General features: G+C 39.4%; 1 protein-coding gene across 1 annotated transcript; it reads left to right on the top strand.

Moving 5' to 3' along the window:
- The first annotated feature begins 1769 nt into the window (after positions 1-1769).
- fbxl2 (F-box and leucine-rich repeat protein 2) lies at positions 1770-24503 on the top strand. Its single transcript, XM_008421898.3, has 14 exons — positions 1770-2336; positions 8924-8985; positions 15291-15345; positions 16568-16642; positions 16858-16952; positions 18173-18337; positions 18465-18591; positions 19310-19384; positions 19497-19627; positions 19772-19832; positions 20498-20542; positions 21144-21200; positions 21301-21513; positions 22330-24503. The coding sequence occupies exons 1-14, from the start codon at positions 2307-2309 to the stop codon at positions 22435-22437; spliced, it is 1299 nt and encodes a 432-aa protein (XP_008420120.1). The 5' UTR covers positions 1770-2306; the 3' UTR covers positions 22438-24503.
- The last annotated feature ends 539 nt before the right edge of the window (positions 24504-25042 follow it).

The raw sequence follows: 25042 nt of genomic DNA, 5'->3' as shown, positions 1-25042 counted from the left end.
CAGTGGGGCATTGGTAAAAGTAAAAAAATAAAAATAAAAAATTGCCTTCTCTGAGTAAAAAGACAAACTTATTTTTCCACAAATATTTAATTTGAAGTTAGTTAAATGTTGTCAATACTGAAAATGAAAAAAGAAGAAGGGAAAAAAAAGTTTAACTCCAGAAATCTTAAACAAACTTAGGAAATCCAGCTGGCTGTGTTGAGTGACTTGATGCAATTGTGCAATAGAAGTATAAAATTCCCTAAAATGAGAACAATTTAGAAAGTGTCAGTACAGAACATTCTTTCTGTAAAGTTTTGCTGCTTGGCAAGTGTAAAAATCACGTTACTTTCACAGCTGAAACATCACAAGGTTATCAGATAAGGCTGGTTATGTCAGAGCGCCCTCTAGCCACAGAATTGGAGAACACATGTTCGTTTTTTTATCTTCAACCTGCCATAAAAATATATATATATGGCAGGTTGCGTTTAATAACATACCATTTTTTATTTTCTTTATTAGACCTGAAAAGTGTGGGGTGGATTTGTAGCTGTAATAATTGATATATCGTGTGTTCACCGTGCTCATTAGTTTCCTGTAGTCAAAGCTATTACAGTCTTTTCGTGTGTCTGTACCAGCTTTGCACATGTAGATTCACATATTTATTTGTGCAAAAGCTCAAATATCAGATTAGATAGAGAGCCAATGTAAATAGTTTTTATTTTTTTCCCCTACAAGGTTTTTGTAAGATTTAGCTCTTAGCTTTGACTGGGCTGTTCTAACACATGAATAAAGTTTGATAGCAACCATTAAATTGTAGCTTTAGCTTGGTGTTCAGGGTTGTTGTTCTGCTCTATGCATATTTCTATCAACTCCACTACTTCAGAATTAGCATGGACCTCTTAGCTGCTTCCCTGATTACTGCTCTCTTTGCTTGACCTGTCAGTCTAGGGAGGCATTCAAGTCTTGATAGGTTTTGCATTGAGTCAAGCGCTTTCCATTTTCAGATAATGGATTAAATGGTGCTGTGTGAGATGTCCAAAGCTTAAGATATTGTTTTACATCCTCACTCTGCTTTAACTTCATATCTTTATCCCTCATCCACCAGTATTCATTGGTATTTATGATGTTTGTTCACTAACCTCTGAAAACAATAAGCTCTAGATTTATTTAGGGGTATCAAATTAAATACATATGCACAGCACAGTTTCACATGTGTATGTAAAATAATATTGAAAGTATTCCATTCAGCTCATTTTTTGTGATGATCTAACACTTAAAATCTTACAAAAACAAGTAAAATTTGAAGTTTAACTCTCCTAGGGCAAAAATGATATAAAAGCCACGTTTATTTGTTTTTTATGGCTGTAAAGTATGAAACAACAAATATAATTGTCTTGTTTCTAAGACAACTCCAACTTTCCGCCAGGTAATATTCAATATTCGTTTTTGAATTATTTTTGAAACAGTTTAAAATTGGAAAACAAAAATTACCTGTGCGCTTTAGGGAATTTAATAGGAATAATTTTGTCTTTCGACTGCACTCATGGACTTCTGGTCATTTTCTTTTTCAGACATAAAAAACAGTTTGGAGCTGTATGTCTCCAGAAATGAAACAAGCATAAATTCATCACTGCTTTTCCCCTCAGACAGTTTCTGCTACGCCCAACTTTCGTCCCGTGTCCCTTATTGCTGTGAAGAAACAGGCCCCGGAGGACCTCACAATCAAAACAAATCGACCACGCGTGCTTTTCCCCGCATCAATGACGTCACGTTGCCCCTCCCCTTCCCCCCCGCAAGTAAACAGAAAAGAGCGAGGAGAGCGCTCGTGTCTTCCGCCGTAACGGAGCTCGATGTGAGAAAGAAGCGATGAGGCGTTAGCGACGGGCGTTAATCTCTCATTCACCGAGTGTTTTTTTCACGGTTTCGGCGCGCGCAGCCGACTGGTTCTGGTACGCGATGATGAAGGGAGAGGCGGAAGTGAAGTCACTTGACAGAACCGTCCATGTTATTATTGTTATTTTGGTAGCCCTGTGATGAGACGTGCTGGGGAGCCGTTCGCTCTCCGAGACAGCGAGCGCTCACGGTACCGCAGGCCGCTCCGGACCCACACCACGCCTCGCTACCACCACCGCTGCCGCCTCCTCACTGACCCGGAGACAGGAGCCTCGCTGGCGGCTGGGGGGAGGAGGAGGAGAAGGAGGAGGAGGTTGTGAAGACCCAGCTTCAGCTCGGCTCCTACGCTCCCAAAAATAAAACGGCGACAAAATCGGCCGTAGAAGCGGCTCCACTGGTTCTGTCTGTAGCAGGAAGGTGCCGCCGCAGACATGAACGGTATCACCAAGAGCCGGTTCGAGGTAATGACACAGGGAGGGAGTGGACCACCAGCGGTTAAACTGTTTGTCTCCAGTAGGGAGTCTTGTATAAGCAAACTGTGTTTGAGTGTGTGTGCGCGCGTGTGTGTGTGTGTGCGTGCGGCTTTGCTCCTAATTTGTACACGCAGTCAGGAGCTGAGGCGTTTTGTTGGTCAAGGGTAATCCGAAATCCTGTTGTTGTCCTCCCGCACCAGCAGCAGACAGTGAAAACAAGGAGCTGGGGACTGCTGGACAGACAACAGGGCTGTGGCTGAGTGTACAGTCAATATATCAGGGTCTGTCGCCTGAGGTTACAGGCTTTCAGAGTGGGCTGCAGCGTTTGTTTAGTTTTCACTCTGATAGGGCAGAAGACACGGGCTGGATTACCCCAATGGCCCCCTGCCCCCTCCCAGAAAAAAGAGACATACTACACATGAGGGCCTGAGCCTGCCCAAGGTATGGGCAAACTAAGCTGCTGCTTATGATCCCCTGAGACCGACAGGGGGCCCCCAAGAGCTCTTCATTTCTCACATATTATAGACTATTTAAACAAATGTGAACTTCATTTAAATTTGAGGTTTAATTTGGATTTCTAAAAATCTGTTGGGGTGATTTTACACTCTGGTTGATTGGGGACTAAAGTGACAACACCGGTTACATTTTCAGCTTGTGAGGCTTGATTTTACTTTGCACAGTGTGTTAACAAACGAAACACGTTGAAAAACCTGCTTACCACCTACGATGGCGCTGCACCAAGAACTACTTAAGGAAATAACGAAGACACCGAGCACAAAGGCATTGAAAACAAAAATAGAGTGGTGTCAGATTTTAGTGGTTGTAGGATTTCTCTTGTGTGTTTGGCAAAAAAACCAGGATGCGTTTCTCCTGCTAGCGTTTGTTTTGGTTGTATCTACCCAGAATGCCCTGCGCTATAGTCCGCTTCCTACATTTGGAGCAGACTCCGGTCCACTTGGCATTCACATATGCATTCGAACTGCGCCAGAATTCACTTCAAGCAAACTGAGACCTAAGTTTGTAGGCAGAGTTCAAGTTTGCGCCAGAGTTTTTTGGTTCGCATCAGAGTTCGGTTACGCATTCACACCTCCCAAAACAAGCAAGACTTTCTAGGTAAACAATCTAGAGTACTATTAAAGCGGACTAAACAGAGCCGGTGTGAATGCACCATTAAACAGACTTCTAGTTTAATCAGTTTTACAGTAAATCAATCTCAAATATTTTCCAAATTGTTCTTGTTGCTTGTAACCACAATCAGTTCAGTTTGGCTCTTTATTTTTAATAACTCTGACAAGTCTACACTGAAAAGCATGATCACCTGACTGAATAAGCTAGTCACACACATATAATGTTTTTTTCCTCCACAGTTTATACATCCATCCATTGTCTAAACCTACAATTAATGTGGAGAACATGCAACTACATGCAGAAAGATCCCCAGCCTGGGATTTGAACCCAGGACCTTCTCGCTGCGAGGCTACAATGCGACTAGCTCTGTTAGCATAAAAGCTAGCCGGATAAGGGAGTTTTTATGCTAACAGAAACTCTGGGCCTGATCAGCATTGATCTCGGTTCAGTATATTATGAGTGATATTTACAGTCTCGGCACTGTCTGCTGTAAAAAAGCCGTGACAGCGGAGCCGTCACAGCCAAGCACATGTCAGTGTGAAGTCGAATGGTGTCTTTAAACTAGTTTACAAACTCCTTTGTTAAATCCACGGCTGGCTGCAGACTTTAAGAACAATGGCTCCATGATATGCTTCATTAAACACACTGAGTGTTTTTTTTGTTGTTGTTTTTTTTAGATTCGCTACACAAAATTCACTGTTACAGGGAAGCAGGTCAAAACACAAGCTTTTATTTCTAACAGGCCTGCTAAAACACTTTGGACTCAACATTTGACTTAGCCGGATTCAGTCCTAATATCACCCAGTCCGACGGGCGCTGAGTACGGTTTATCTGATGTGCTGTTCACACATTGCTGAGATTCTTTAGGGTTTGACTTGATGGTACTTGACTTTCTCAGTTGGGTGTGCTCACATACTTAGTGTCAGTAAATCAGAACAGGACGTGTTGGTGTTCTTGCATGAAAACCAGTGTATTGTGGGAAAAAACAAACAAACTGTGGGCTGGCAAGGAAAGATTGGACTAACTAGCTGACTATTAGACTCCTGAGATATTTTGTAGTCGGGTTTTACAAAAAGGCTCCATTATTGACGTAGTACAACTGTAATTTCTTTAAAGCAGTTTTTATTTGGTAGAAGAAAATTTCAGGCTGTCCAAGTTTGCTGCAAGCTGTCTAGGAACAGGAATGCCACCTTACTGGGTAGGGAGGCTGCACTGCTGTTATAATAAATAAAAGAACCAGTTGCTGAGGTTTATCTGCTCCAGAATCAACTTAGAATGCAGATTTTAAAGTCTCCATCCAAAACTCGTAATCAAGTTTCATTTGTCCATTGATTCATTGTGATTTTCTGTGTTTCTCTTTGGTTTTATTTTAGGAATTTGCTTATAAACACATTGAAATTGAGACTAATTGCAAGAAAGGAATTATTTTGTAGTTTAGGCCTGTAAATCGACTAATTCTTTGCTTATCTTGTTGTTCTTTAGTGTATGTGGCCTTTCCTCTCCACTGCTGTGTGCTCAGTTTGAGGGACTGCTGCAAAGCTAGAGTCTCAGCATTTCATTAGATGGAAATATTTTATCTATTGTCATAATAAACTGAAATTATCTGCAATGTTTTCTGTCTAGAATCTACTTGGAATGTGTGTAATTCAATTTGAACCTTTCTACATGACTGGACTGACTTTACAGTGCATTTCTGTCTAAATGGGATCTTTTTAGTTTAAGTGCTTTTAGAGGTCATTTGTTGCGAACTAGTTGTACACAAATAAAATAAAATGTTCCGTTTCTAAGCTGAAGTAAAAGATAAGTGACATGTTTCAGATGTAGTTTTAGCTCGAGTCTTTTTTAGACATTTTATCCTGAATCTGCTGACAGATTCAGGACCTTCCTGTTTTGTTTAAAAGATTCACAGCTTTCACATTTTGTCAAGCTTTAAAAGTTATTTAACGCAATTTACTTTTGTTTTTGGAGCATTTAGGTAAAACACTTGCAGCAGTGGCAACATAATTTCTTCTTTAGATTATAAAACACTTGTAGAGTTGTTTACTGAAAATATATATGGCAGGATGCATCTTTTTGCACCTTAGCACTGCGGCGTTCCAGAATAAGGCTGGATCACTGCTGAAGTTTCCCCAAAAAGCTGCATCTCTGCTTTGTTGTTGTTTTGTTGGATTAGTACCCTTACCCCTGCAGTCAGAGAGCTCAATTTTTTCCTCCTGTATTATTTTTCTTTTCATGTTTTCTCTCTTCTGTTCTGACCCACCACAGAAAATTATCTCCTCAGCAGGATGCTGCCATTACCATTTCAGATGGCAAAGATGGTAATTATAAGGTGGTTCTAAGCAACCCATTTCCCTTTGCAGATGCTGGAGGAAGCGGGATCGTATCGTTTAATCTTTATTTAATCTGACAACGGGAGTTTGCCCCTAACTACACTGAGTTGTTCAGAAGGCAATTTGCTTCCTCTCAGCAGGCTGTCATGAACCTTTAATCATCTTATGACTTTTGTCTTGCAACTGTGTCATAAAAGTCTGGCTCATTTCCCACTAAGGTCCTCTTGATCTCATTACTTAGACCTTTCATAGACCATTCTGCTTTTGCTTTCCCGTTTTACAAAACGTTTCGACGGGCTCTGTGCTTTTTGGGACTTTCAATTCCTGAAAGATTTTAGAGTATCCTCTCCATCGTGAAGGTTCCAGCTTCTATTTTGAAATTTGTCATCTGTAACACCTTAAGGAAAGAGTTGTGTGTGTGCTCTATTTATCATCCCCACTGGAGGATTTTTAGGCTGTTGAAAACATTTAGAGACCAGCTGCAAGAAGTGATGTACGGTGTCCTTCACAGATCTCAATGTGTTTTATTGGGCAAAAACAAACTGGCACACATTCTCCAAGTGGAAGGAAAGTGATGCATGGGTTTTCAAATATTTTTTACAAAAAGAGTGGCTTGCTTTTGTATTCTATCCCCTCGATTCAACACATCATAGACACTCGTTTTTGCGAATACAAAATGAGTGTACTCACCTACTCCTCTTTTCCAAAATAGTTCAGGATCAGTCAGTCTGGATGAAGAGCTTTTGCGAATATCAATTTTCAGGTCTTGCCACAGATCCTCAATCATGGTAAACTCCTCCATTCTAGCGCTGGCTTGATGTTTGAGGTCGTTTTTTTGATGGAACCTCTTTGGTTGTCTCTAGTATTTTGCGGTTTTTCTTACACGATTGCCTCCAGTCAGCTCCAGAAAAGATGGCGTGTTTATGGTGATGTACAATGTTCATTTTTAGATGTAGATGGCGGAGAAAAAAAATCAATTCTTCCACATATTTGCTGTTTTGCCGTTTCCCGTACATGGCTTGTGGAGAACTTAAAATAGGATATGTGAAAGCTTTCTTTCAGCAGTGGTTTTCTTCTTCCAACTATTTGATAAAGTACAGACTTTTGGGGGGCAAAATTAGATTAGAGTCTCCCGTCTGAGTTGTGGCTCTTGGCAGCTCGTTCAGAGTTACTGTGGGTCTCTTGGCTGGTTGTTTAATTAACGCTCACCTTGCCGTCAGCTTTAGATGAATGGATTAGGCAGTTTTTCTACTTTTCTTTTCATGTTCAGACATTTGATAGAGTAATACTCAATACCTCAAACCACCTGTGCAGTGATTGTACAGAAACGTGTTGTAATTGATTGTTAAAGCAATGTTTTAGCAATGGTGGCATCAATAAAGTAATCTAGATACTTGATATTTAATTTAATTACTCATTTTATTAATGACTTTGCATCATTCTTAAGTTTTATATTCTTAAGTGGGTTATATTCCAGTTAATTTAATATGAATAGTATCGGCTTTCCAGCCAAAAATCACCTACTTTGTTTTTTGTTGTCATATAATTATAAGTGAATTCGGACAGTAAAGTATTGAAGTTTGGGATATTGTTTTATAACATAACACCACTTCAAACCTCACAACTTTCTCACATACCTGCATGCTGTGTTCCTGTCCACGTCGTTGGACCTTGATTATTAATTATGTGACACCTAAAAGTTGCATTTGGCTGCAGTTTTATTCAGGGGTGACCGAGGAAATGTACTGAATACATTCCACTTTTGTCTGATTTTTCTTTCTGCAAAAACCTTTAAAAGCTGTGTATAATTTTCTTTCCACTTCAGCTATGTGATACTTTGTTTTGGTCTGTCACAAAACCCTGAAAATAAACACTTTTGTATTTGTTTTCCCCTTTCTCCTGACTAAATGTTTAAAAAACATCAAGGTTTAGGAACATTTCTGCCATTCCAGTCTTTTCTAGTCAAATTAAACTAAAGACTTTTAACACCATGGTGACGAGCAACATTTTCTACAAGGGAGGAGCTTGAAGTGATCTAAAAGGCTTTAAATTGACACACTGCAGTGGTTGATGCTTACATTCAGTATAATGATGTGTTTTAGTCATAAAAAATGCAACAGAGCTTTATGGAGTTGCAGAGGTGTGAGCTGTGATGAAACGCCTTAAGTGCGCTTACACATTTCAAGCCTCTTTGTCCATTTTGCTGTTACCATAGCAGAGCCGTTAACATTCAAACCAGTTTGGTTAATATTTTGCTGAAAAACTCCCTCTCTCTTGTCTCCTCTACCTCTCAAACTCTTAACCTTTGCCTCCTCATTTGTCTCCTGGTTCTTCTTTTACGTTGTGGTTTTTAACAAATAATCTATTTTTATTTTCTTCACTGTAGTTCAGTTTCTGTCTTCTGATCTTTACTTCCCCCTTTTAGTCGTCTCTTTGCTAATTTTGACTGCTTTCTGTTTAAAAGAGGTCATGTCTGCTCATCCTGCACAGCGATCACTCCCCTTCCCTTTGTTTTCCTGTTTGCATGTGACACAGCAGGGAGTCCTCCACATTAGATACACTCGCTGACTCCTTTAGGATCCAAGCGTGTCACTGACAGGATGTGCGTGTGCCTGCAGAGGCTGTGTGATTGCGGGTGTTTGCCCTAATCTGAATTCATAGTCCGGCTCGATTGGGAACGTCCTGAAACTGTTCTTCACCCAGAACGGTCGGGCTTTAATAACTTACGAGTGTGCCTAAGCATACGTGTGTATGTGTGTGCCGCTCAGCAGATGGCCAGACATCCAGCGAGTAGGCTAATTGAGATAAGCATGCCAACAAGCTGACCAGCCTGACAGAATTATAATGTTGCAGGGAGGAGGACACGAGAAGCCAAATGTGTCCTCTGGTGTGTTTATTAGTATAAATTAAAGATGTGTTAGCTCAGTTTTGGATGACTAATGTAAACAACTTGTGGGGCTCCGTTTCTGCTCATGTTTGACATAAATGAAACCTTTAAACGGTTGCGGTTGCTGCCTGGTTATACGCTCGTAGGACACAGATTCTCTCATGCTTTTACGAGCTTGTTAAACTTACAATCCTCTCACCATTATTGCTATTTATCTTGTGTCTCTGCAGGTGTTCTCAAACAGCGATGAAGCGCCAATTAACAAGAAGCTCCCCAAAGAGCTTCTTCTCAGGTAGGGTTGAAAACACATCAGTAACGCAGTCTCTCACCCACGACACGACACAAATCGCCCTTGACTGAAGTCTTAGGTCGGGGTTATTCATTAGCTGAATCAGCCGTTAGCCTCTGTGATTGTATATCAGCCCCTTTCCTTGACATGTTTAAATGTGTGACCCACAGACCAATATTTTGTTACACGCCAGCTGCATACGCTCCATAAATCTGGCATTATGCGCGGCCTCACACGTGCTCATCGTCCCAGGCTGATTTGTACGTGCCGTATGAGTTAGCTTATGTCTTGGAAAGAGGCACGGCTGCAGGTACCTCCTCTGATACATGATGTTATTTCTGTGCTTGAGCGATGCTAGGTTGCGTGTGCATGCGTGAAACACTCCTGAGGCCTGTGTAAGCTGTATATCTGTGTGTGTGTGTGTTAGAGAGAGAGAGAGTGAGTGTGTGCTATAAATAGTTTGTCTTAGCTTGTGGGGAATTCCGCAGTGCTGTGTTCCTCTGCTGCTCCATCTGCACTCCAAAGAGGCTACCAGTCCACCCATTAGCACCATCACACTTTCGCTGGTCCGGCAGGGTAGAATGCGCTTTCCAGCTGCAACACATGACCCGCTGTCACATGTGTCATATCGAGACAGTTGCACAACATCGGCTGTGAGGCGGACTCATTGTGACAGCAGTAAATCTGGTTTGTAAACCATGGATTGTGGTATAGATGGACCTTCTTTTCTTCTTCTTTTTTTTTTTTTTTTTTTCCTTTATAATTTTGTTTCTTGGTGAAAGACGTTATGTTGTATGCGTGCTTAAAACAGTTTCTACAGTAGCTTGAAATGGTTTCTTATGATCAAAATAAAAAAGTTATCAGACTTAAAATGTAAGATTTAATGTTTAATTTTTTATTTAAGATTATAGCATAAGCTAAGCTTTATACTTTAATCATCTGACTTGTGGCGATGAATCTTAAATTGCTAATAGAAAGTAAAAAAAAAACAAAACATAAAAGGCTTGAAGTAAAAAAATTACCATTAGTCCCTTTTCTTGCTAGAAATATGACAAAAAAAAATTAGCAGGATCAGCAACAGTGAACCCACCATATGTACAGACTACCAGATTGTTTTGATTACAACACTCTTTGGTGTAAACATTCTCACTGAGGAAAGTAATCTCAAATTTTGTCCTTTTGAGCTTTTTACCTCATACTCTCGTAAAACACGCAGCAAAACTGGGCAATTCAAGTCGTTGAGGGCTAGGATCTAGTGTTTTGTAGTTTTTTTTTTGCAGGAGCCTGATAATGACAAATTCATCTGTTTTTAGGTATGTTCCAGCAGGAAGATATCTAAAATGTACAGTAGTTGTCTCAAACTGCAGTTCTCGAGGTTTTGTAACTTGTAGATGTGTCCCTGTCCTACATACTTAAATTGAATGGTAAGCTGCCCCACTAGCATGCAGTTGAGCTGTATGACTGCATGCGAATGAGCTCGTACTGGAGCCAAGTGTGCTGCAGCAGAAAGACATCTAAAAGTTGAAGGACGGCAGCCCTTTAGGAAAGGCATTTGAGACAATTGATGTACAGAATACCGGCCCTTAAAGACCAAAACAACAAATTTTGAGTTGAGCTTGAAGGTGTTTTATTTTGATGTTAAAATCGCTGTGGACTCTGGCGCTGGAGTGTCTTCCACTTTACGAGAGGCTTGCGCCTTAGTGGTTCCTTTGTTGTTTCCTATTATTCTAACCAGCTTTCCTCTCTTTGAGGGTGACAGCTTGGATCACATTGTTAAAACAACGACCCAACAACATATTTAATGATGTGTAATTTGTTAAGGGACGTCTGTTCAATTAGAGGGCATGTATCCACATACTATAAATTCTTGTGCACCCGATTCCATTTTTTTTAATCCATTGAAGTTGTTTGTTTTATCATAGTTCCACTCTGTAAAACAAAACAAGGGTTCAAATGCTCCAAATTCCTTAAACAGGTATGACATTCATACCAGTGATATGTGAATGTGGCCCTGACAAATGTTTTAGCTTCAAAGGACAAAAGCATTTCTGAATGACATGAAGGAGTAGTCTCATTAAAACATTGTTCAAACTGTGAGGTATGCAGCCGGTTCGCATGCGCAACACTTTTGTTTGTGCTTTTGCTTTGGTAATATCTTCACTTGTTGAGGGAAGAATACATATGGAAAATGATTCAGTCAAATCCCAAACAGTCTGTAAAAAAACGGAAATAATCTAGTGAAGCTCAGTTATTAATTATATTAGCAGAGCAACTTGATTCAGTTGGATTTCAGAAGCACGTTAATTCCTTGTGGGCGAAAGGTGATGGTCTAATGAAACTAAAGTAAAACTTTCATGTCACAGTTTTAGAGATTGCATTTCACACAAAAGCGGCACCATTAACCACAAGAAGAATACAAATAGTTACTTTTCTTCTGATGGGACGGATTTAAGGGAAGTCAAGTAGAGACTGGCTCTACCAGAAGAAAGTTCTAGCAAGGAAACCTCCGACCCTCATCAGGTAGACGCATCAAATCATCAAACAAACAAACAAAGAAAGACATGGATACAAAACTGCATTTTGTTGATTTGTACTTGTGACGTGTGCAATAACAATAAAGTTGAATTCTACCTATTCTATTCTATGTGACATGCTCAAAAGAAAGAAGACTGAAAGCCAAAATTATAAAAGTAAAGGTTGTACAGAATATTAAAGGTGGTTTTAGATTGATTTCTCCTTCAGTCCTGTGTGACGATTTAATGTGCACATAAATAAACCTGGACTGGATAACTCCACTTTTTAGCGTCACGAGGGGTGTCATATTCAAGATCAACAGCATGATGAACCAGGGAATGTAACTCACGCTCACGCTAATTAAATCGGAGGGCTAGAGGTTTTTATTATCTCTAAGCATTTGTTAGGAAACACAAGATTCTTATTTGATCTGCTTTTTTTTGTTTGTTTTGTTTTGTCCTTAAAACACCTAGTGACTCGATGTTTATTTTTTCAGTCAGCAGTCCAAAACCCAATATTCATGATAAGAGGAACAACGTCTCAACAGAACATTGGGTACTTTCTCCTGAATACTGTATTGGTTTGGGTAATAATTTGATTATGATAATAGCTTGCAGTTTTCAGGCTATCATTTAATAAAGACACAGCTGTAGGTCTGAATTAAAACTCTGCTAAAGTTAGGGGAGGTTTATTAGTTTGCTGCTTCATGACAAACACTCTGTTTGTAGCATGTCATTCATGCAGTGTATTTTTGGTAACTGGTGCCAAAATTTTATACGAGTTTGTCGATCTGAATAATTGCTCTTGTTTTTGGCGTTTGCGATCATGCGTAACCTATCTCTGTGGATGTTCCTGAGTTCTCCGCTTTGTTTTCTTGTCCCTCTGCCTCTCAGCTGGTGCATGATAAGCAGCTGTTATGTAGGCCGGCTCGCTGCGCATATAAACTGTGAAAAACAGCTGTGATATGTACAAGAACTACGTCTGACAGAGAGAGTTCAGAGCCGTTCAGGGTCTCCTTACGCAGAAGGGCTGACTCAGCAGGCTCCCCACCAGCAGCACCCAAATTTATGTCTGAGCTGTTACTGTGGCAACCAGCCTCAAACTGTGCCGAAAGCTGGACCAGCTCTTATCTTGCCACGCTTCAAGGGTATGGTGTTCATTTTTTCATCAAATAGGACTGTACACTATTAAGATCCTGTCTGGAGAAAAAGGGAAGGATTTGACAGAACAATCAAGGACTGTTAGCTTATTTCTCGCATTGAATCTCTGGTTTAGTGCTTTTTTATGTGTATTCAGGTGGAAAAGCCATTATTAAAGATGTCAGGGTGTTACGTCTCTGAATTTAGCTGTGCTGTGTTTTTGACTTCCCCCCTTTTCTGTCATGTCTCCTTTATGAAATTGTAACTTTCACACAATGCAGCATAACTGCTGACATTTTTCGCATTTTGTTGAAGCCTGCGCAACATAAAATTGCCATTTAACTTCTGAAAGTTGCAACAGTATTGGTTCTGTTTTACGCACATTTTTCAGCCATGTTTTTTTTTATCTCTATAAACACATGATGCTCCATAATGTCAAACAAGTGGCCATTAAAGGAAGTCAAAAATCAATTTAACTCCCTAAGCATGCTATCTGATTTACACCAAATTCATTTTCCTTTTGGGCCAAATCAAGATCATAAATGTTCTTAAAGGGCCAGTGGTGCCAGAATGTATTGATAAAACCTGTCAAACTGTTGAAATAGAAATGAATTGCTAAAATTATATACTATTTAACATCTTTTCAGTTCCTCCATGATTTTGTGATTTTTCTTTTGCAATATGAAGTGTTTGCGTTAGTAATTTAGAAATATTTGCACTTCTCTATGATGGTAAATGAGACTTTTTATTACTCTCTGTATCATTATGGATTATAACTCAACATTAGATAAGGCTGATGCAGCTGTTTAGTAGAAGTAAAAAACACTGCCACCTGAAAGGTGGGAGTAAACCATCGCTTAGTCGATGTTTTTTACATTTTTGCGAAAAATCTGCAATAAACTCACACTTATGGATTAGCGGAAAAAAGTGCAAGGATTTGTTGATTTTGCTTAAATTTCCTTGATAATTCACAAGAAACTGGAGGGACTGAGTGATGTAATTTGGCAGAAAACGGATAAAAACTGCTTTAAATTGATTGGTAAAATAATATTTAAACACACTGTTGTCTTGTCTGTTCCGTTTATGTGTCACTTTAGAGGCTAGCAGGCCACATAAAAAAAGCTATGGTGGACCAGATGTGACCCCCGGGCCTTGAGTTTGACCCATATGTCAGTTAGTTATATTTGAATTATAGTATAAAATAAAATCAGCTGTTGCAAACTGATGATGTGATGACAACTGCAACTGAAGTATTGTGCAGCTCTGCAGTCACATATGTTGCTGGATTAATATGTTGCTGGATTAATTCTGAGATAATCTGAAATTTCATATATATGCTTACTAGTTTGCACGTCTTAGAACGGCTGGGACAACAAACAATTTTCTGTGCACCTGATTGATTTTCATTTGAGTGTTTAGAAACTGAATTCTGTGGGTGGTAAAAAGCCTCTCTGACACACTTTAATAGAAAGTTAGATTGTACTTGATTAAAACAGACAGTCCATCAATAATCAGTGTCATGGCCATTAACCAGTTATTAGAAGGGGGATCGATGAGCGGGAACGTGATTGGTCAGCCGCAGCGATGACTGATTACGTGTTCCTGTACAGTGGTGTGTGTGTGTGTGTGTGTGTGTGTGTGTGCTGTCTGTGAACTGGGAGCTACTCTGGTATAGATTACACGGACATGTCTGAACATGTCCCAACCCAACACGCCTCAGAACACACAGCCTCTGTCTGGGTAAAGAGAGGAAAACAATGGACATCTCGTGTTAAAAGGACATTCACACGACAGCTGTACTTTAAACCTTGGCACCGTGACAATCTTTTAAATCTATATTTTCTATACATCCTTCCTTTAAAACAGTTTCTATGACACTGAACAAGTAGTTTCATAACTATCAACTGGGATGACAAACACGTTCATGTTTGTGTTTTTGGGCTCATTTGGATCCTCATGTATAAGCATGTACTGTACGCTTAGATGTCTGAGTGCCAAAGATTACTCGTTGGCAGATTAATGGATTGAGCTGACCCAGTAGCCCGGCTGCATGCGGCCCTTTGTGGCTGACCGGCCCTCAGCTCAAACACCGCCTCAATGTTGGGCTCTCCTGCTGCCAAGCTAACAGATTACCCCATATTTTAAAGCCACTCGTCAGACTTTTGTGTAAAATAAGTCAAACTTTAGGACATGTCTGATTTCTGTTGTTTTTATATTGTAAAATAGATTTAATCTTAATTAAATAATAAGTTTCCGGGTGGCGGTTCCTCTGGTGACATCACAAAAGGCATAAGGTGACTAATCAGAGTTGTTCACTTGCCATATTGTTTTGTAATGACTGCTGATCAAATCTTAACTGCTGATTCTTGTGCCTCATGCAATGTCATCCATACAATGGGGGAGAAATTAGATTAAATTTTTCTTTTTGTTTATTGCGTTCCTTTTAAACTTTGCCTTTTATGAAATTGTTATAAGAATCCATACATCAGGACCTAGCTGATTATATTTCCAGTAAATGTGTCAGCTGAAGAAAATACTCCACTAGAAAGGATTGAAAAAGAGAGTTTAACGACACTGAACAGAAAATGCATTTAACCAAACCAATAGCTGTGAAAATGGTCAAAATTAAGATTAAGTTTTTGTTTCTCTTTGCAGAATATTTTCCTATTTAGACGTGGTTACACTCTGCAGATGTGCACAGGTGTCAAAGGTAAGCACAGTCTTTCAAAACTTTATGCACTTTATGTGCCCACTAGCACTTATGATTCCAGCAAATATTTTTTAAATGACATCCTAGATCCGATTTAAAACCCTCCTGTTGTCCTCATTTTCTGTGTATAGGGAAAACACATACAAATCTCAGTCATTTTGACCCGAGGACAACAGGAGGGTTTGACCAGTCTTGAATTTCCTTTCAGTGTTGTTAACAAAGTGCCCTCTGCTGGCCTGAAGCAAATTAACAGTGCCATAGTGGACTAAAAACTAAAAACTGTTTAGAATTGAATCATTTATGTAAAAAAAACACTGAAGTTCTGTTCTGCACAGGGATACGTTTCTTTTTCTGGAGCTCCTGGTGTTTTTCTTGTAACATTAGAATTCAGTCCTCATTGCTTTTATTGCTGATCTCAAAGTGACAAAGTAACCTGACTCAAAGAAAACTATATAATTTTCTCAACACCTCCATGTTTTCCTCAGTGTCCTAGCTTAAGGCTGCATTTTCATCCCAGCCTACTTCCTTTTTATTCTTATTTGGACTGATTGTGGTTCAATTATTCAGGGTATTGGACATCTTGTCATAGTTGGTAAAGAATGATTAACGTCATCTGCACTTTTAGAATGACCTTCCCAGAGTTTAGAGAGATATTTACGGAGGAACTAAAATTAGAAAAAGTTACATAGATCACAAATGAATTCCAGTTATTGAAGTGTTTTTGGACATTCTAGTTACTATTTAAAGTACTTGAAAGTACTTTAAGAAAATTTATCATTGATGTCTGTTTCATAGATATCAGTGTAAATGTATACCCTTATGTGTTTAGGTACACAAATTGGATTTAATCTTAAATAACTTTTGCTAATGAAATGGTAATAATTTCGATTGAACTATACATTAAAAAATGATATATTTTTTATTATTATTGCAATTTCATTTTACCTTATTTTCCATATTAAGCTTCTCATATTTTAATTATCAAGTTTATTTAAAAAAAAAAGCAGTTTATAGTCATTTGCTTTGGCCATATGGGAGTAAAACTAACCATTAGAGGAATGGAAGTATTCACATTTCTAAAGATTATTAGTAAATTGTCTTTAACGTATTGATGCCGAGTTCGCCATGAGGCTGGCTCTCTACCAGCTTCTCTCGTGCTACAGGAAATGCCTTTCACCCCTCTCCACCTCTGTCTGACCCGTTTCTGGTGTGCCCCTCTCAGGCGTGGAACGTCCTGGCTCTAGATGGCAGCAACTGGCAGAAGATCGACTTGTTCAACTTCCAGACTGACATAGAAGTGAGTCCCATGCTTCTGATGGCGAAGGCGATAAAGTGGACAGTAACGTATTCGCCGCATGTGTAAATGTGAACGTTGGTTGAGTAGCATTACCCAGCCCAAGGCTTAGTGCTGGGTCAGTAGGCTTTGGTGTGGACTGTGACGTTTCAGCTGATCCACCGTCCTGTTGCCCACTCACACTGCTCTCTCTCTCTGTTTGGCCTTGTGTCCCTCAGGGCCGGGTGGTAGAAAACATTTCGAAGCGTTGTGGAGGCTTCCTGAGGCAGCTTAGCCTCAGGGGCTGCCTGAGCGTTGGAGATGCTTCTATGAAGTGAGATTCCCATTGCCTCTCTGGCACACACTGATTACATGAGTGCACTTCAGCTTTGATCTTTTTTTTCAATAAAAGAAAAACTCACTCTCTTGTTGGTTTGTTTACTTGCTGCTATTGCCTCTGTGATTATAAGTTTAAGCAGCTTGTACCTCTTCATTCCCTGGGGATTCTACTGGGAGCTCATTTATTTACTTTTCATCCTAGTTTACTTTGTACCCACTCAACAAAAAAGAAGAAAAAGCAACCTTTTGTTATACAGTTCTTTTGTATGATGGGCTCTGTTGCTTCTATAAAAAGCAGGTTTACACAAATGTTCCTACTCCTTGAACTCTTTCTAATTTGCTCACATATTTTGCCATGCATTTCATTTATTCGTCATGTAATTGTAGGACTGTTGAGACTTTATACGTGGCAGACCAACAAAAGAATATCTTCAGAGTATTTTTATAAATTAAGAAGAAAAAATGTGGTTCATCTTTGCACAGCTGTAAGTCTTTTTGGGTATGTCTCCACCAGCTTTTGACATTCAGAGACTGAAATCTTTGCCCATTGTTCTTTACAAAATGGCTCAGATTGTTCTGAACGTTGTAAATGTACATTTTAGTTTTGACACAGATTTTGACACAGATTTTCAATTGGATCTAGATCTGGACAATGAAATTTGCACTTTATTTTTGACTCTAGTCACATAAAATCTAGCCAGCTGTGCTCTCCCTGCTGAAGAAAAGCAGCCACCACCCTGTTTTGCCATTAGGATGGCTTTTCAGACGACGGTCAGAAATAGTTCAATATCGGTCCCACCTGAACAAACAACCTTCTTCAGCCTGTTTGCTCCATAAATCTTCGAAAACTGCAGAAACGCATTTTCTCTCCCTCGTTGCTCTGGATTTTGTTCAGAAATATCAGGCATTGCACACTTTTCAGATTTTTGTTAGAAAAAGTCTTTCAGTTATTCTCCTTTGTCACATAAAGTCCAAACAAAATACATTAGTTTGTAACAAAGTGTGAGACACTTTCAAAGGGTATGAAAACCTTTGAAATGCACTATAAAGAAGTTCAGTATGTAGCTAAGGGTTGAAGGTTTCAAATGAGAGCAACATGTGAAATAAGACTGTATGTACTGGCTCCTCGCTGACTCCCATGATCTGACTTTTAAGTAAAAAAAAATGAAACGGTTCTTGAGAAATTCCCTTTCTAACGCTTCACCTGCTTTCCAGGACATTTGCTCAGAACTGTAGAAACATTGAAGTACTGAACCTGAACGGCTGCACCAAGATCACAGACAGCACCTGCCTCAGCCTCAGCAAGTTTTGCTCCAAGCTCAAACAGTTGGATCTCACCTCCTGCGTCTCCGTCACCAACCACTCCCTCAAGGCCCTGAGGTATTTCTGAGGTCGTAACCCTACTTTTAACTCGGCAGGTCTTACACACTTAAATGTTTTGCAAACGCTGTTTGTCAAAGTGCCTTGATTTTCACACCTTTTTTGTTTTCATGTTGATGTTGTTTAGCGACGGCTGCAGAATGCTGGAGATGTTGAATCTGTCATGGTGTGACCAGATCACGCGTGATGGCATTGAGGCCCTGGCTAGAGGTTGCACTGGTTTACGATCACTTTTCCTCAGAGGCTGCACACAGGTAAAAACACACACACACAATTATTTCATTTTAGTACTACTGTTTCTTTTTGCAGTGCATTATTATATAGGTGTTTGTATGAATTACCTTTATAAAATGTTATATCTACTATGGAGTTTTAGAAAAAAAGGGAGTAAATCTCCGGCAAAAAATCTGAAATTTTCTAAAAAAAAAAACAAAAAACAAAAAACAAAGAAATTTCTGAGTTTGAAAAGTCCTTTTTTTTTTTTTACTTTTCAAACTCTGAAATTTCCATGTTTTCTTTTTTTTTTCTAAAACATTTCTGGAATTGTTTGGCTTAATTCTTTATTTTTTATCTACAATTGACTCAATACAAATGTTTATGTGAAAAACATCTATTTTAAATACAATTAAAATAAAGCTGCCAGATTCTATAAATACAAATGTCCTGATACATAAAGATTTTTAATTATAGCCTAGTGAAATCATTGGTGTATTCCAGTCTCACTAAAAAGAAGGTAAAATGAAGCCAACAAATCCTAATTTTTGATTAAGTAAAATTCACAAAAATTATAACAGATTCTGCTGGAAAGATTTGTGCTTTTTTACACACTTTCTGGTAATTATTAATCTCTTTGGAAAAATATATACATTTTTGTATATTCTTTTTCTTTTGAGAAATGTGACATTAAGTATTTTATTACACAGCTAAATTATAGAAATGGATCTCACTAATAACATGTTTGCTGTAAACCAGCTGGACGACGGCGCACTGAAGCACCTACAGAAGCACTGCCCTGAACTGACCACCATCAATATGCAGTCCTGCACAGTAAGTCCAGCATTTCTTTTATTGAATGGACTAACTATTAGTGATAACTGAGGGAAATGTTTGTATGGCTGAATGTTCTTCTAACTTGTTTTTCTTTGTCCGACACCACCAGCAAATAACAGATGAAGGCCTGGTCAGTTTGTGTCGGGGATGCCACAAGTTGCAGATCCTCTGCATATCTGGCTGCAGTAATGTCACTGACGCCTCTCTGACTGCACTGGGACTTAATTGTCCTCAACTCAAGTAAGTAGCATTATTTTAAACGTAGCTGGTTTATCTAAATGCATAAAATTTGAAGCTTATGATTGGTGTCAGTACCCTCTCCTGGTCACAGATTTCTTTAATGGAAATATTTGCTTATCGGAACTTTATTTTCTGTTTTGCAAGAATCCTCGAGGCTGCGCGATGTTCGCTTGTTACTGATGTGGGGTTCACGGTTCTTGCACGGGTGAGTTTTATTAGTTTGTGTTACTGGTTCCTCCTTCAGCGATCCCTTTCACATCAGATTACGACATACTCGCGGTCTTCTGGACAACAGTACTACTGGACAAGGCTAATTCTCAATGTGTGGAATTTACCTGCGTTTATGGTAGGTTGCTGCGCCTCCACCATTAGTTGTAGCTCCTCTGTGGGGAAAATGAACACCACTGATTCGTCAGATTATCAGCAGAAGGTTAGGAGGGCTTTAAGTGTTGAACACTGTGCACTGCACTACAAAGTGCAAATGCTGTTTAATGGAATTGCACAACATCCAAAGTTGGTATATTTTCTACTGATCACGGATCTGATCACACAAACGCTCTCAAGCCTTTTTTTTTTGTTTTTTTTTTATGAGTTGCGATGGGACTATTGTGAGAGTCTGTTGCTCATGACTTTTCCTCCTCATATTTTGTCTTCATAGCTAAAAACATTGCCTGAACCTTTTCTTGACAGTATATTGCATACATTTTGCATCCATAAGTAACTGTCATCCACGTTCTGGCTGATTGTTGACACGGGGGTGGGGTCTTGCATCAATGTGAAGGGTCTTGAGCCATCCATCCATTTCACTTACCATTTCTAAATTGAATTGAATTTACTTCTGAACAACCCATCCATATTTTTTTTCCACAGAACTGTCATGAGCTTGAAAAAATGGACTTAGAAGAATGTATTCTGGTAAGTGAATATGTGGCATTTAACGTATCGCTTATCATTTATCGTGAAAAATTTTCTATCATAAGAATTTTTTATTTATTGTTGTCTTGACAAGTTTTATGTAATGATGTTAAATAAAAACACAAAACAAAAATATTATTTTTTTTAAATAATTTTTCTCCACTGTTGATACATTAATCCTCTCGTTCCACAAGAGTATCAACAAATATGCAGCTGTGTGAAACTTAGTGATACAAATATCACTTCTTTCAGTAACTGGTGTCCTGAAGAAGCCTATTTAAATTAGGCTTCGTCATTATCAAAATACTTCCTCAAAATATTGTGTCAAAATTCAAAGCCTGTCTCGCTCACCCCTACTTTATCGGTTGTTCTGTGAAAAGGTTAGACTGTAGCAGGCTGGAGCAGTATGACTATGTGGATAAAAGTGTTTTTTTTCTTGCTGCATACCCTTTGAATCACTTTTAAATGCAGCGAGCTGGACAGAGAGAGACTCACTGCAACACATTATCATGCAGCGCATCAATCCACATTGAGATGTCAGCCTCTAAGCTGTGAGGAGACATGTGAAGACATTTTCTAATCAAGCTCGTCCTCCCCCCAGGTGACCGATAACACCTTGGTTCAGCTGTCGATCCACTGCCCACGGCTGCAAGCATTGGTAAACATTTAGACCTGCACTGTCTGAACTTGTGCCAGATCCCTCTCAGCCTGGCTGTGCATCAACGTGTCTTCGTCCGTTCTCTCATGCCCCCCGCCAGTCCCTGTCCCACTGCGAGCTGATCACCGATGATGGCATCAGAGCTCTCAGCAACAGCACCTGTGGCCAGGAGCGCCTCACGGTGGTGGAGCTGGACAACTGTCCCCTCATCACTGACGTGACCCTGGAGCACCTCAAGAGCTGCCACCGTCTGGAACGGATCGAACTCTACGACTGCCAGCAAGTCACCAGGGCTGGCATCAAGCGCATCAGGGTGAGCGGCACAAACGGAGAGATGTTCATTCGCATGTTTTTTGCTTTTCTTATTGTGAAAAGGGTGCGGTTTATTTACACTTTAAGGATTTTAATTAGATTAATCCTGGTTTGTTTTCAACATTGTTTTCTAGGTGAGAAGGATTTTTACATGGCTTCTAATTTTGTGCAGAAAATAGTTTTTCAAATTCAACAAAGTGTAACATTTTTACAAAAGTAAATATGGCAAACTGCATGAATTTTAACTGGCAAATCAAATTTCTTTAGTTCGACAAACTGAAAGAACATAATTGTAGATCTGGATTTAGTGGGGTAATTATTAACGTGCCAACATTTCAGCTAACTTACTGATGGGTTGATGCTGTTGCATGAGGATTTTACTTAATCTAAACATGGGCATTAGGCCTGACAGTTCATTACAGAAGATAAGCAAGTTTCAACATCGTTCAGTTAATGTCCTTTCTGGGTGTTTTGTCTATGCAACCAAGTCTCATAATGTGTTAATTATCATTCTTGCCCAGTAGAAATATTACAGAAAGCACTGTAAAAACATGTTGGTATTATAAGAGGCGAGCTTATAGAGCATTGCAAAATTTTAATCTATTATGGATATTTTCTTCCACACAGTCAAAATGTATACATGCAGAATGAAATGCATACTTGCACTCCCACTGCTATTGGGTTAATTTTCTCTTACCAAGTTCATATTTGGCCACATACACATATAACAATAAAAGCTCCAAATAAATTACATTTATGCTGATAAGTGGATTTAAACTTGTGACCAAACTAATAAATGTATTTCTTTGTTGCACAGGCCCAGCTTCCGGATATCAAAGTGCACGCATACTTTGCCCCAGTAACGCCTCCCCCCTCTGTGCATGGAGGGGGCCAGCGTCTGTGCCGTTGCTGCATCATCCTCTGACAATGGAGGGCCAGAGGGGGGCACCTCTGTCTACAGGTTCTGCTGCTTTGATATGGGCTCCGAAGGGGTTGCGGGTGGGAGAGAGGGAAGAACGGGCTAGGATAGGCTAGGGTAGGCGGTGAAGGAGAGGGGAGGGGCTGGACCCACTCACTGCTCCTGATCATAGATCAATACATGGACTGATCTCCACTGATCCCTGATCGGTTTAAACTGCCCCTCCTCTCTCTTCCTGCTCACCAGTCGGCACTGCAGCAGCGCGGGGGGCGGAGGGGTTTTGGAGAGGTTGAAGGAAAGAGATATGATTGGACGGACTTTCTTTATTTCTGTCTTGTTCTCTCCTTCATCCTCCAAAGACAAAAAAACAGGTTCTCCGCTTCATAATGAATCACACACCGTGGATATCCAACTTTTCGGTGCAACAGACTGCAGTGGAACATCAAAAAACAAAATGCATCATTTTCAAACACGAAAAAAAAAAGAGAAGAGGTGTTCTCTCCATCCTGGACAAGCTACAAACTCCAGAGTTTCATCTCGGCCAATCACACGTCACCTTTACGTGACCATCCTGTGATTCTTTTTTGCTTCAGCTAACAGACTTGCAGCTCTGTGAGAGACGAGAGCCGGGATGTGGCTGAAATGCAGATCTTGTGCAAGTACTGGCACAGCAAGCTCGAGTCTGAAGTGTGGAACACTTGGGACGAACAGGAAGTACAACAAAGCAGGACATGTGACCTATTTGTGCATCTGGGAAACTTTTTGTTCAGATTTTGATTCTGTTTGTACAGAGAATGTTTTGCAACACACACACACACACACACAAAAAGAGCTTCACAGAAACTCACTCAAAAACTGGGGAAAAGGCCAAACAACTGCAACTCCTTTCTTTTTTCCAGTGCTTATTGTAAGTGTCCATGGCTGTCTATTCAGAAAGAGACATATGCTTGTCTTTTTAATGTAAAAACCGTTGCTGTTTAACAAGAAGGACCTATGACAAGACCCTGAGGGTCAAAAAGCGTTTTATTACACTGCTTCTGGAAAGAGTGACCTCTGTTGTGACCTGTGTGGTTCTGCTGGCTAGCAGGCCCTGGTCCAATTCTGTCAGTAACCCCTGTGAACTATCTCCTACTTGACACTGAAGCATTTGTTTACATTTCAGATTAAGGTTAGCAGCACAGGCTAACCTGTTTACATCGGAAGGTTTCCAGTCCCCATTACTGTTCAGAGTGAGTCTGAGTAGTTTATTACACATATGTGACTGTGGCACACAGTTAAGGGGACTGCAACATCCAGTATTCAGATTTATTGCTGTGTGTATCTGGTTATCAATCAGGGCTTTGGTAGGTGGAACTGCTTCAAAACTGAATACGAAGAGAGCTAAAGGATTGGCTTCAAGACTGAGCAAAGGCACCTCAAGTTTTTTGACAATCACATAAATTTATTTATTTGAAAGTCTCTCTAGTATAGTTCTATGTAACTGTCACTTTACCTTTGTTGTAAGATGTTATAAATTGGCTTTTATCTTTCCATTTCAGCTGTTTACAGTTGCTAAGCAGTGCATTAATATTTATTAAGAATAGAATCCTATACTTCTGAGGAAATTTATCAGAATAATTTATTAGATTTAACACAGAGTTCCTGTTGTCACTACAGAAGATGCAAAACCTAGCAAAGTTAAATGTGATTGCTGGAAAGTCCTAAAATTGCTGGTTTAATTTGCTTAGTATGCCTTAAGATCAACAGGATCTCACCTTTGTCTTGCCATGATGGAAATGGAGCCCCTTAAAATGTTTCAGACTAAATGAAACCAGCTTGTGAGATAATGCTACACTAAAAACTGGTAAATGCTGTCTAGTGCCAAGTGCTTAAAGGCTTTAGAGAGAGGCAGGGCAGTGGGAAGGATCAAAGATTAAGAAAAAGGAAGATTAAGATTTAGATGGATACATAGCTGGCATGACTGGTTGTTATACTAATGTCCTCTGACAGTTTTAACAGTTTTATGTTTAAGAAAAATAAAGAAATACATGAAAAAATAGACAAATGAACAAATAAAGATGACTAATAGTAAACCGTTCCTGTCTCTTTAATGGAACCAGTGTTCCTCCAGAATCTGGAAAATTATAGAATTTGTTTTCAGAATTTCTAATTCAAGTAAAAATATTGTGCATGGAAAATATTTATGTCCAGAATCCATATCCATTTTAATTCGGTAAATGTTTCACTGTATACAAATGTCCTCTATGGTAAAGTTCTGTATTTTTATTTGAAATGGCTTAAAAAAATACCAAACAAAAAAGCAGAAGTTATGACAATCTGAGTTAGGAAAAAATAATGTATTTTTGCCAAAACATCGGTAAGTTCTCAGTGAAGTTTATCTCTACATCGGAGGGGTCGTTCTGAAGAAAACTGCGGCAGGTCGGCAACTAGATGTCACCAAAGGGCCATTCTGAGAGAAAACACGCCCACATAAATGAGGTGTAATTTCTGAATTTGGGAAGAAAATTATCCCGAAGAATTTCTTTTTAAAAAATTATACCTGTTTTTAAAATTATTACCCTTTATTCTATAAATAAAATTAAGTAAGTAGTCAGTCGGAGTCCTTTTTGTT

This window comes from Poecilia reticulata, chromosome 11, assembly GCF_904066995.2.
Source record: "Poecilia reticulata chromosome 11, P_reticulata-male-v2, whole genome shotgun sequence".
Classification (NCBI taxonomy): domain Eukaryota; kingdom Metazoa; phylum Chordata; class Actinopteri; order Cyprinodontiformes; family Poeciliidae; genus Poecilia; species Poecilia reticulata.
The sequence above is the reverse complement of the archived record's forward strand: the minus strand, read 5'-3'. Positions and strand labels throughout refer to the sequence as shown.